General features: G+C 48.1%; 1 protein-coding gene across 2 annotated transcripts in view; it reads right to left on the reverse strand.

The window, feature by feature from the left end:
• Positions 1–12,518, reverse strand: part of adcy8 (adenylate cyclase 8 (brain)) — a 68,927-nt gene extending 56,409 nt beyond the window's left edge. For both annotated transcript variants that reach the window (XM_044135158.1, XM_044135157.1), the window contains exon 1: positions 9,630–12,518. In XM_044135158.1, the coding sequence (XP_043991093.1) occupies positions 9,630–10,538 (909 nt within the window). In that variant the 5' untranslated portion in view covers positions 10,539–12,518. The remainder of the gene's footprint in view (positions 1–9,629) is intronic.
• Positions 12,519–12,863: the final 345 nt, after the last annotated feature.

A 12,863-nucleotide genomic window follows, 5' to 3' on the forward strand; every position in this document is an offset into this window, starting at 1 on the left:
CACTGAGATGCTACTTCAGGCTAGCATAGCTTCACTGATAGGCTAACTGCTATTAGCACAAATTCAACACAACAGTAGTCTTTTCCAATGAGATTATTTAGAAACAGAATTAAACCCCCATGAGCTGAAACTGCTGAGTCACTGTTAGCAAACGTAGCTTATGTGTCAGGTTTTACCAGAAACACAACACAACGTTTCGACTTTCAAACCGAAATGTAAATAAAATGTAATTAATCAATCACCACTAATAAGTCACATCTCTGTTCCTAATTAATAACTTATGTAAACTGAATTTATCTGGTCCACCATGCAGGCCGGAACCAGAGCTATTGGGTTTGCATACAGGATTCCAGTTTGTATCAGGACAGCTGCTGCAGAGCGACTGGAGCTCACAGGTTGTTGAAAAGTCACCAGTATCAGAAAAACGGCTCTAGATTTGGCAGCATCATGAACTCTTGGATGAACCAGAATGTTTTAGTAGGAAAGTAAAGATTGGTCACCGCTGGTGTTAATGATTCAACACAAGAATAAATCATCAAAAGAAGCTTCACCAGACACACAATCAACCCATCGACCTTTGACCTGTAGACCCTGAGGAATGAGTAGGAATGGCCTGAACGCTCCAAACTTCTGAAACTTCTTCCACTGAATAAATGCAGCAGAATTAAAAGTTTCTTAACTCTGAGGATGGCAGGAACAGCATAAGATTGATGCGCACCAACATGAGGTTCTGGCACAACAGTCTGAAGTTTTAATGCCAGATTGTCCTCCACAGTTGCTGCGCCAACAAAGCCCACCAGCCGGCTGCTTCCCCCTCCAGATGGACTTCTCCGTATCTCCGCTGAAAGCCCCGCCGATGCAGGCATCACTCTTACATAATCAGCAAATGATCTGGAAGTTGAAGTTATTTCTCAGCTCAACAACTCGCCCCGTCCTCACTAAAAAACTGAATCTTCTGGAGAAGCTGGGGAGTAATTTCACCAGATGTAAAAAGTGTTTACTTCCTGATGTCATTTCCTGTCTTCACCCATGAGATATGTATGAAGACGATGGACGCATGAAGCTTTCAGGGAGGTCGCGGGCAGAAATGTCACTGGGAAACTCGGCCTTTAAAAGCACAGAAAGCTCCGTCTCTGAGATGTCATTAAATATTAAGAGCGACTGAGTGCCGTGTCTGGTAACAGTGAGATTGTCTGAGATCAACCGCATGAAACGGGTGAGATGGAGGAGGCGGAGGGTGAGAGAGAGGTGAGAAGGACGAGCAGGGGAGCAGCTTTCATCGGGCCGAGGCGGCGAACCGCCGGGCCGATGACGATGAAACGTCGCCACGCAGGGAAGAGAGCTCCAACATAAACGCAACCGAGCGAAACGTTGCCTGGACCGTAAAGGTCAATCTGACTCCAGAAACTGTCAAGATCCACATGGCTGCCGAGTTCCTGAGCGGTACCGAACGGTTCAGGAAGCAGAAACTGAGCAGCAGCTGAGGGACGACCAATAAGAGGTCCAAAACACCAAATGGACCAGAACCAGGTGAACAACACCCAAATGGACCTGGACTCAATGGTTTTCAACATGAGTTAACATTAACGGCTCATTAATTCAGATTTCCAGAAACTGGACCAGAAAACCCACTTCAACAAACTCCTGAAACCGAACCAGAGTTCACTTCAACTGAACAGGGACCGAGGCTGGCAGTCAGACCAGGATTGGGTTTTTTGGTTCGAATACACATTCACACCTCACCCAACCGAACCAGACCTCCCAGACAAATGGACCGGAGTTGGACTGGTGTGAATGCAGCCTAAGAAAACTTTTATGCTGAACTCCTGTTGTATTTTGAAGAGGTTTTAAAAAGAGTTACAAAAACCATTTCAACCTCATGAAAGCTGAGGTGATGTGAAACATTTTCTCTGTTCGTTTGGTCCGGAGCCAAGATGAAACACAACTAAACTCACCAAACGCATAAAGGAACCACAGCAACACATCGTCTCCATTTGGAGATAAAACGGACGGAGCTGTGAGAACTTTTACATGTAGAGTAAATAATTCCTTTCCCATCTTCAAACGAGGCTTCCTTGATAAGCTGTGGTTGTTGGTGCAAACAGCTTCAGGAGGAAATCTCTGAAGACGTGAGCCGTGCTGAAATGTGACACCTGTTCAAAGCAAACGTCACTGAACAGACATAAAAAAAAAACATTTGATTGGCTGCAAGAGGCGAACAGGAAAGCTGTTTGAATGCTAAAATCTACAACACCCTCCTCTCCTGAGGGCTTGCAGAAGGCAACAAGATTGAAAACACACACACACACACACACACACACACACACACACACACACGTGTTGTCTCCGTGTCAAATCCACACTTGGCTTTTTTGTGCTATTTTCCCGCCTCTATCTCCTCAGTGCAGCCGGAGCTCCAGTAAGCCCGGTTTGACCTTGAAAGAGGAAACGAGTAGTGCAGCTAATCAATGCGCACACAGCTCAGGGTGTGTGTGAGGAGAATACACACTGTTACTAGCGCCTTCATGATGCTAACGGGTCATATTAGCATTCACACCGGCTCCTCTTACTGACCAGAACAACCTCATCGCTGTTTAACAGCAGAGAGGAGAACCAGCAAACGAGAAGCAAGGAGGAGAGAAGTGGAAAACCGGAGAGCAGACAGGATTAACAAGCGATGTGGCTCTCTGCACAGGGCGGCATTTTGCCAGGGAGCGGCAGGAGAACAGACTGTCAGTTCTAGAAACCACACAACAAAAAAACTTCATGAAAGGACATGCAGTCGGTGAGACGCCACTGGACCAGCAAAGAGTAAAAACGTTCCTGATTCTTTAACCTATAAACTCCTGATTTTTGAAAAAAGATATTCTTAAAATGTTTCTACACCTGATAGTCCAGTAGCCTCTGTTTGATTTGAAACCAAACTTCATCATCTGCTCCATCTGCAGCTGCTCTGGTTCTCCTTCTCTCTGCTCTGAGTCAAACCAACCAAACCCTTAGAGCAACCTGTTCCCCTCCTGGCCTGTGGGGGCGCTGCACCAAGGAAAGGACACAAAAATCTCTGAAGAAGACTATGAGTGCAACTTCCTTCTTCATGAATCTAGTGGCGTCAGATTTTAGCGATTGTAGGATCTCTTTAGTCTGTAGTAAAAGACGAGTCATTTCTCCTGCTAACGCTAGGCTAGCACGCTTGTTTTGGTTGTGTTTACCCAGAATGCCCTGCACAGTAGTCCACTTCCTGCTTTTGGAGTGGTTTCTGGTCCGCTTGGTGTTCACATATGCTTTCAAACCGAACCAGAATTCACTTTAACTGAACCCAGACCGGGGTTAGTAGGCAGACCAGAGTTTGTTTTTGATTGAAGCAAATCAGATTTTCTAGGCAAACGAACAGGATAAAGTAGTGCAATGTCTAATGTACTACTTATTATTGTTTCTGAGATCTGAAACAATAATATCTGAGTCTGTCCTCTCAACCCTCTGCAGTCCTGGCTGTAAAATGTTCATCCTGTCCTTCAGCAAACACAGTTAATGAGAGCAGATTAACTCTGTTTGAGTTCGGGATGTTTCAGTCTTCCTGACACCAGGAATTCAGCCTGAGCCGTCCTAATCCCACCGCCGCATCTGCAGCCACACCCGCCCCACAGCAGCCACACTCACCCCACAGCAGCCACACAGCGGCCACACCCGTCCCACAGCAGCCCCACCCGCCCCACAGCAGCCACACCCGCCCTGCCGCGGCCACACAGCAGCCACACTCACCCCACAGCGGCCACACTCACCCCACAGCAGCCACACTCACCCCACAGCAGCCACACCCGCCCCACAGCGGCCACACTCACCCCACAGCGGCCACACTCACCCCACAGCAGCCACACCTGTCCCACAGCGGCCACACCTCTCCCACAGCAGCCACACAGCGGCCCCACCTGTCCCACAGCGGCCACACTCACCCCACAGCAGCCACACCCGTCCCACAGCAGCCACACCCGTCCCACAGCAGCCACACCCGCATCACAGCGGCCACACCCACCCCACAGCAGCCACACTCACCCCACAGCAGCCACACCCGCCCCACAGCGGCCACACTCACCCCACAGCGGCCACACTCACCCCACAGCAGCCACACCCGCCCCACAGCGGCCACACTCACCCCACAGCAGCCACACCCGTCCCACAGCAGCCACACCCGCCCCGCAGCGGCTACACCCACCCCACAGCAGCCACACCCGCCCCACAGCGGCCACACTCACCCCACAGCGGCCACACTCACCCCACAGCAGCCACACCCGCCCCACAGCGGCCACACACACCCCACAGCAGCCACACCCGTCCCACAGCAGCCACACCGCCAAGGGCTACACCCGCCCCGCAGCGGCTACACCCACCCCACAGCAGCCACACCCGCCCCACAGCGGCCACACTCACCCCACAGCAGCCACACCCGCCCCACAGCGGCCACACTCACCCCACAGCAGCCACACCCGTCCCACAGCAGCCACACCCGCCCCACAGCGGCCACACTCACCCCACAGCAGCCACACCCGCCCCACAGCGGCCACACTCACCCCACAGCAGCCACACCCGCCCCGCAGCGGCCACACTCACCCCACAGCAGCCACACCCGACCCACAGCAGCCACACCACCCACAGCAGCCACACCACCCCAGCAGCCACTCACCACAGCCACAGCAGCCACACCCGCCCCACAGCAGCCACACCCGCCCCACAGCGGCCACACTCACCCCACAGCAGCCACACCCGCCCCGCAGCGGCCCCACCCATCCCACAGCGGCCACAGGTGGGCTGAAGGTAAAGCATCCTCCCCCTGTGGAGCTTGCAGCAGGTTAGTGGAGACACTAGCAAAGATGTATCTCAGCACAGCTGGATGCTGATTAATCCTCTCATCAACCAGCTTCCACAGATCACCGACTTATACAGAACATGACATTAATTATGATATCAGCAGGCGGGGGTCTATAAAGTCAGACCTTTACCGATAGAATCATCTTCATTTAACATCTAGGTTAAACTTTCTTCTTCCACTAATTTTTCCTGCTCTGGTAAATTCAGACTTACTGTAAACTAAATAATAATAAAGATCATTTAGATTTTTTCCCCACTCTGTAATTTCTTTTCTACTTTGGTCAACGTTTTCTGACATATGAATTTCTAAAATGTCAAGAGATGCTGCAGAGTTTCCATTATAAAACTGCAGTGTTTTCCCTCTAAATGTTTAATGTTCAGGCAGAAAGAGGAAAAAGCTTCTCTGCTGCAGCGTTTGGTTCAGTTTGGTTTAGTTTTCAGACGTTCCCACTCAGACATAGTCAAAGTTTTTAAATTTTTGTCTCCATTAAGCCGTGATGAAGAGATAATTAGAGGTTTTTACTGTTAAAGGTAAATTTCTCCATTAATGTTCTGAAACCTGAGCTCAGATGAACCTGAGTTCCAGTAAGTGCCAGAGATTTGACTGTTTGCTGTGTGAGCAGTGCAACATGCAGTCGGCTGCAGCACACCTGCTGCAGCCTCAGACTGAGGGCCGGCATCATGCAGTGTGAAGCTGCAGCGCTGCTGCAGCACTCCCGGCTGCACTGAGCATGCTCAGTGAGTCTTACTGTGGGCGGCATGGTGAGGAACCCAGCAGAAATCTGCCAGGTATTCCTGGCGTTCCCCTGATGCCTCTGAGCTGCGTCAACAGAGGAGCTGAAAATACGTCCTGGCTGCAAACTGACACGTTTTTTTTCCCGGTTCTGCTGCAACTAAAAAGATCATTTATCATATGACTTAGATAAACTCGTCTGACCAGATCTAAAACTTAATTTGCTTTAAATTTTGCAACAAGGTAAAGCTACAAACATGAACGTTAATGTTGGGGTACTGTCCACATTCACTGGCACCTCTGGTAAAACAAAAAAACCCTAAATATTAAATCTATGTTTTACCTTCGTAATGTAGGTGATTAAAATCCCACATTAAGAAGAAACCATTAGCTCTCCTAACACTTTCTCTAAAATAAACGTAATTAAAGCATTTTAAAGTTTAAAGCTGATCACAGCCTCTGTGACTTTCTATAATTAAATCTGCAGCACAGAACTCATAGTACTGTCACAACAACCTAACTTTACATAGATGGTCGCAACTTTTTCTGTCTTTTTTTGTTATCAAAGAAAATTTATTTTTGCCTAAATTTGCCAATATTTATTCCAGATGAATATTTTTGTTTTCCAATCATACAGAATTGGATTGACAGAAATCATATTTAATTTTATTGTTTCTCAAGATGGCTGTCAATAGCTGCCATGGAAAATTAATCTTTGCACTAAAATGACCAACCAGATAATTGTGGATAGTGTCAAATCATAACCTACATACTTTGAACCAGAGAAATCATTATGTATGTTCTGCATCTTACATTTCCTTTTTATGGTAGCAAAGGAGAAAATAGGTTTGGACTAAAGTCAACAGTGACCAGCGGAGAGAACAACAAACCAAAACGTCAGGTTCACTAATTCACCGCACAAGAATCTTTGTGCTAAACTAGCAGAAGCTAACGCCAAACCGCTAACATATAAAAACATTACAGATTATTGCTTAACCACTAAACAGATGTAAAAAACCTGGAACAAGCTAATGCTAACCATTAAGACGACTGCCAGTCTGCCTCACTGGGGGGAAACAGCAAAGTCCTCTGATTTTTCCACATATTGTTACTTTAACGTTTCATAAATATTGTGACCAAAGTTGAAAATGTACAATGTGACAAAGTTCATCCACGTCATTAAAATGGGAAACATTTTATTACAATAACTGGTTTAAAAGGCTCAAAAATCCTAAAATTCAGGAAATATGAAAACATGCCCTGAAGTGTGAGGATACATATTTTTATGTCTTTATACGCATTTAAAAGATTTTTACAGTAATAATTTGCACTGTTGGTCCAAAGAAAACATCCGGGTCTGACTGAAATGTCCTGAACTCTGTGTGATGATGATCTACGGTCCAGTGAATCCAAATGGTACAATCCTTCCTTAGTCTTTGGTTTTCTGCTGAATTGCACATTAAATACGTTGCAGCTCAGGTAGAAAGTTTGGTCTCTGTTTTATTAAACAAACAGCTGACCCTCCTACCAGGGCCTGTAAGGCTTTTAGACCTTCTCTATACCAGTTATTGCAGAATCCCGGCATTGATTGTGGTGTTCTCAGCATCGTGGGTCGTGTTTCAAGCTGCTTTTGTCTCTGTTTATACTGATGTCTGATCCATCAGGGCTCCAGATTAAATTTAGACCCATTTTGCGACCGCTCCTGGAGAGAGCGCGGTTAATCTCATGAGAGAAAGAGAGAACATTCGGGTCCACGCAGACTGATTTGTTGCAGATTCCTCTCGACAATAAGAGGAGAAATCAGACGGTTATCAAGTTGCAAAAGGCAAAAACCAATTCCACAGCAGACATAACTCCAGCTGAGATATTAGAGGCAGAATGAATGCTGCTGTTATCCTAACGGGGAAACGGGGAAACAGGGAAAGCTGAGGCTTACATTGGACCAGCTAACAGCTTCTCCAAGAACGCTATCCACTAATTGATCTGCAGAAGATGCCGAACTTACAAAAAAATGCAAGCTGAGTCTGTGAGTCAGAGGTGTTAAAAAAGAGCAAAGTTTCTAAAGATGAACAATCAGTGTGGCTGATTGAATCACAGCCGCGCTGTCAGACACCTCTAGCGGATTTTTCTGGTGAGATTTTCACCTTTCAGAGTGAAAATCCAAATCCTGTTGAGAAACAACCTCCATTCCTCTGATGCTGCAACAACCACTGAGCAGCCATGAAAATGTTTATTCCTTCGCTTCATTTCAGAACGTCAGGAAGCGCCGTGTTGATGGTTACTCTGCCGCTCCGTCCAAACAATCCCACAGCCTGCTTGATGGATGCATAGAAGAGTTCATTTAATACAAATTCAGAAAATTTCAGCTCCAACAACTGAAAGCGGTGCAAAATAGCTTTTCCCATTTTTAACAAAATAATTAATAAAACAGTTTTCAGAACCTTTTTCATTCATCACTGCGGCCCAGTCAAAGTTCAGTGACTTCCAGAAGTATTCACACCTCCTAAACTTTTCCACCTTTCGTCAAGTTACAACAACAAACCTAAAAAAGAGTTTGTGGGATTTTCAGACAAAGTGGAGCTTAACTTACCGTCGAAGAGATTTCTGTCTACATTTTAGTGGTGGGTTCAATTAAACTTTAAATCAAGTAATTTACAGATTCTGTAGTTAATTAATCATAATTATTTGCATTTTAACTAAAAACCATGTATTGCCAAAATGAGAAACACTTTGCTGTTAATTTATTAAATAAGTAAACATGAACGCAACAACAAAGTTATTTCAAGTTTTGAATCTTATTAAATTATTAAACCATCAGATGGGAGCAAATTGTTTTTCTATTCAGAGTTTTAGGAAGTCCTGATCGTTCATGGAGCTTCTCCACAAATATGGACGCTGACGTTAGCGTTAGCTGCTACATGTTTAGCACCGAGATGCTATTTTGGGCTAGCATAGCTTCCCTGCTAGGCTAACTTCTTCTAGCATAACAACACTCTTTTCCAGCATCCAATCAGATCATCTTATGGTTTTAATGATTAAAATCTGTTTAATTAACTAATTAAAATATGCAGCAAACGTGCAAAATTAAACCTTTTTACTGCAAAACACTGTGAAAAGAAAAACAGGATGGTGGCAGCATGATGCTGTGGGGAATTTGAAGGAAAGTTGAGACCTGAGCAGGTTCAGCTTCCAGCAGGAGAACGCTTCAGATCAAGGCTTACTGTGTCAGAACGGCCTAGTCAAAGTTCAGACTTTAGTTCAGTTGAGAATCTGTGGTGAACTGAAAGTTTACAGACATTCTGCGTTCCAGGAAGCTGGTAGAGACGTACTAATGAAAACATCGGTTCTACAAAGTATGGGCTGAATTTAAACATTTCAGAGATTTCACTTCATAATGACTCATAACTCCGGTGATGATCCGTTTAAAAACCAAATAAAAAGGAGTGGAAACGCCTGTGTACAGGACTGGAGCAGAAAAACAGAAAAGACGGGCGGTTCTGAGTGAAGACAAACCCACTCAGCTTCTGTAAAGCAGCAAATGTTTGTCTGCCTGAGTAAACAGATTTGATCATGAAACAACAAACTGCAGCTCCGGGTCTGACGCTCCTTCAGCTGCAGCTTGATGCAAATCAAGATTCATTCATTTGCTAATGCATGTGGACATGTCTCTAGTACATTCTGATCCCGTCCAATTTCCACTGAATGCAGTTAATAAAAGGTTTTTAAATGAGATTCAAGCTAATGTTGCGAAAAGCGCAGCTGGGAAGAAACATAGCGCTGGCCAGTAGGGGGAGCCACTCCTCTGACAGCGGGTGGTGGACAGTTCCCGGTGCTGAAAGCTCAGCAGCCGGAAAAACTGCAGACAAACAAACTGCCACATGTGATTAGGAAAAACAGACCGCAGATTCCTGCTCTGCTGCTCCCCGGCCAAATTCATGAAAATCACAAATGGAAATCAAAGTTCCTGAACCTGAAGCAGCAGCGAATGAAAGAGGGGGGAAGGGGGGTGACAGGTGAGGCGCTGAGGACTCACCTGGTTGGTGAAGAAGCGCGCGCTCTCCGAGATGAGCAGCTGGACGAGGATGTGCAGCCCGGAGGTGAAGAGGCCGGCCAGGATGGCCCAGGTGAGCGGCAGCGGCAGCATACTGTAGGTGGCGAACAGCGTGAACAGGACGTAGCCCACGCCGTCCCCCAGCAGCCCGTAGCCCAGGCCGGCCGCCAGGATCTGCGTGGCCATGGCCACCCAGGTGACCACGCCGCTGTACTGCAGGTAGCTGTGCGAGGTGGTGTCCTTCCGCACCACCACTAAGGCACAAATGACCACCTCTATGCCGGTGAAGAAGCCCAGTAGCGTGCCCTTGATGGGGTCCATGGGGGTGGAGGCCAGGGTGAGGTGCAGCACCAGCAGGGTGAGCTTGGTCACCACGTCCAGGATGTTCATCACCACCACGGACTTCCGCCGCTGGCCCAGGAAGTAGCGCTGGTAGAGCCGCTCCAGGTCGCGCGACTTGAAGGCGTTCCGCAGCGTGGGGAAAATCACGCCCCTGTATGTGTAGCCCCAGTTCAGGAAGAAGTCCGAGTTGCTGGGCGCGCAGTCGATCTGCAGGAAGCCCAGGTCGCTGCTCGCGCGCTCGGGGAACACTTTGGTTCCGCCGTTGTTGTGCCGGTCCCCCACCGAGGTCCGGCCCGCGGACTGCTTCCGCGCGCCCTGGATCGGGTCGAAGGAGTCGTCATTCGGACCCCCGCCGCCGCCGCCCTGCTCGTGGATGAAGCGCTGCTCGGTGATGTGCCGCACCGCGTTCTGCCACAGCAGCCGCTTGGGCCGCGCGCTGCCGCCGCCGCCGCTGCCGCTGCCGCTGCTGTTGCCGCTGCTGCTCGGCGTCTTGTTGATGGTGTACAGCTCCTCGCTCGCGCTGGAGCAGCGCACCTCCGACAGCTCCATCACCGCCTCTCAGCTCCGATCGTCTGTCTCAGTGTCTCCTCTCCTCCTGCTCCTCCGGACTCTCAGTCGGATCAGCGGTTCTGGGGACACGACGTTTTCTCGTGCGCATCGAACCGAGGGCGCGTGCTTTTCTTTCGGGTTGGGGTGGGAACGGCGCGGGGCAAAGCGCGGCTGGAGGTCATTGTCAAGACAGCGGATCCCTTACAGAGCCTTTCGAACCGAACCCGCCTCTGCCGGACCAGCCATCATGATGCCCGCGTGGGAAAATCACCGCGTGGCGCGTCCGAGCAGCGACCGCAGCTCGAGCCACTGTGACCGGACCGTGGGCACCATCAGGGGGTCGCGGCGCCACGCAGAGCCGGGACCGTGGAACAGAAGAAGATTCTGTTTGGAAGCGGCTCGGAAGATCCGGGTCCAACCAAACCGGAACCAGAACCACGCTGGTAACACGCTGCAGGAATTCCCAGTTTTCCTTTAAAGATTCCCAGAAGAATCACCAGCCATGGAGGAAAAAGGAAAAGCAGAACAGGAGCTCCATGAAATCCGATTTATGAATCCAGAGGAAATTCAGAACCTCAAACTTGTTGCTGCGCGCGACCCTCCACCTTCAGCATCCGGCGTGGATCAAAGCTCCATCCCGCGCGCTGGTAACACCTGTCTGGCAGCGCGAGGCGAACAGCCACGCTCCAACCCAGTAAATAAATAACACGTCCCCGTGCAGCGCGAGCCGAGGCTGATCTTCCTCCTCCTCCTCTTCCTCCGGTCTCCCCCTGTCGGACCTCCGCGGTTCCTCCTCCTCCTCCGCGGTGTTTCAGAGCCGCGGCGGCCGCGTGCAGAGGCGCAGAGAGCGGCGGCTGGTCAGCTCCGCTCCGCTCGGGTTTGACGTCACCCTCCGTGTGTCTGCGCTCCCTCTCTCCTCCCGCCTAACCCACGGTGTCATCCCACGCGCCTCAGCTCATCCTTTTGTCTGCTAACTCTCCTCTCCGCTCCGCTCCGCGCGCCTCCTTCCTCCTCTCCGCCGCTTCGCGCCTCCTTCCGTAACTGGGTCACTTTTGGATCAGGCAGCCAGCCTACATTCTGGATCCGTTCCCACGGATTTCCTCGGGATTTTAGCTGAAATACTGGAAACTTGACTCTACTTGCGGCAACCTGGCATAACATTATGACCACTAACGGGGGAGCCTCTGTTTTCCCAACGTGATGTTACAGTTTAAACATAACAGACAGATTTAGGCTCTGGACTTTGACTAAGCCATTCTAACACGAATACACTTGGAATAATATGATGTGTCTCCCGACTGTAGATCAATAATGGTACAAATGGAGCTGATGTAGATGAAAAAAAAAAACTTTTTAAACGTCTTAATGGACATTTAAAAAGTGGGTCCAGGAACAGGGCGGGTTGGCCTCCCATCGGGAGGTTCGGGAGGTTCGGGAGGTTTCAGGCCGGACCAATCAGCGGTCAGAATCTTTTTGTTTGTTTGCTTGTTTTACCCCTTAAAGCTCATCCCAAACATCCACCAACTGTTAATTCAACAAACTCCGCCCTCTGTGGGCTCAGGTATTTCAGACTGTAGCAGCTTTTACTCATGTTTTCCAGTGAGGAACCAGATGAGTTTGGTATGAAGATCAACGTTGTGACTCGTCAGAGGAACTACTTTCTCATTTTGCCTCTGAACGCCTGATGGTTTTTCTTTAAACAAAGTCTTTCTTCTTCCCATGGGGTTTATATTAAAATGACTAAATGACACGGAGGTTGGCTCTGTTTCAGCTTTAGGTAACTGGTGGCAGTGGATTTAGTTTCTGGGTTTCTGAAGGAGCAGACATCTGATCTCAAACTTCTTTAAATCTGAGCTCAATGTGCTGCTGTTGGCCTACTTCATGCTGCCAGCAGGGATCTCTTGATTAGGAATGAGGAAACGCAGGTCTGGGTGTGGAAGATGAAACTGAACCTAAAACGTGTTTAAAAAAATGTAATTTATGATTTAATGAGAGGCATTTTTATTTTAAATAACCTTTTCCCTTAATAAATGAAATAATGATGTAAAATCTGCTTTTTGTATTTACTTGAGTTATTTTTAAAGTTTATTTGATCTGAAATATTGAAGGTATCAGGGTGCATTTCCACCTTTAACCTTTCAGTTTCTGATCTGAGGAATCTGATTAAAATAATCTGAATTTCTCCTTGAAATCAGTTGATAAATGGAGGGAAATGATAGAAAATGGAGTATTTCTTATTCTTCATCTGTTTCCTGACTGTAACTTCAGTCCGTCTGAATCCGGATGTTTCAGGCTCTTCCAACTCATTTCAGTCAGGCACTTCAT

This window comes from Gambusia affinis, linkage group LG12 (assembly GCF_019740435.1).
Source record: "Gambusia affinis linkage group LG12, SWU_Gaff_1.0, whole genome shotgun sequence".
NCBI lineage: Eukaryota > Metazoa > Chordata > Actinopteri > Cyprinodontiformes > Poeciliidae > Gambusia > Gambusia affinis.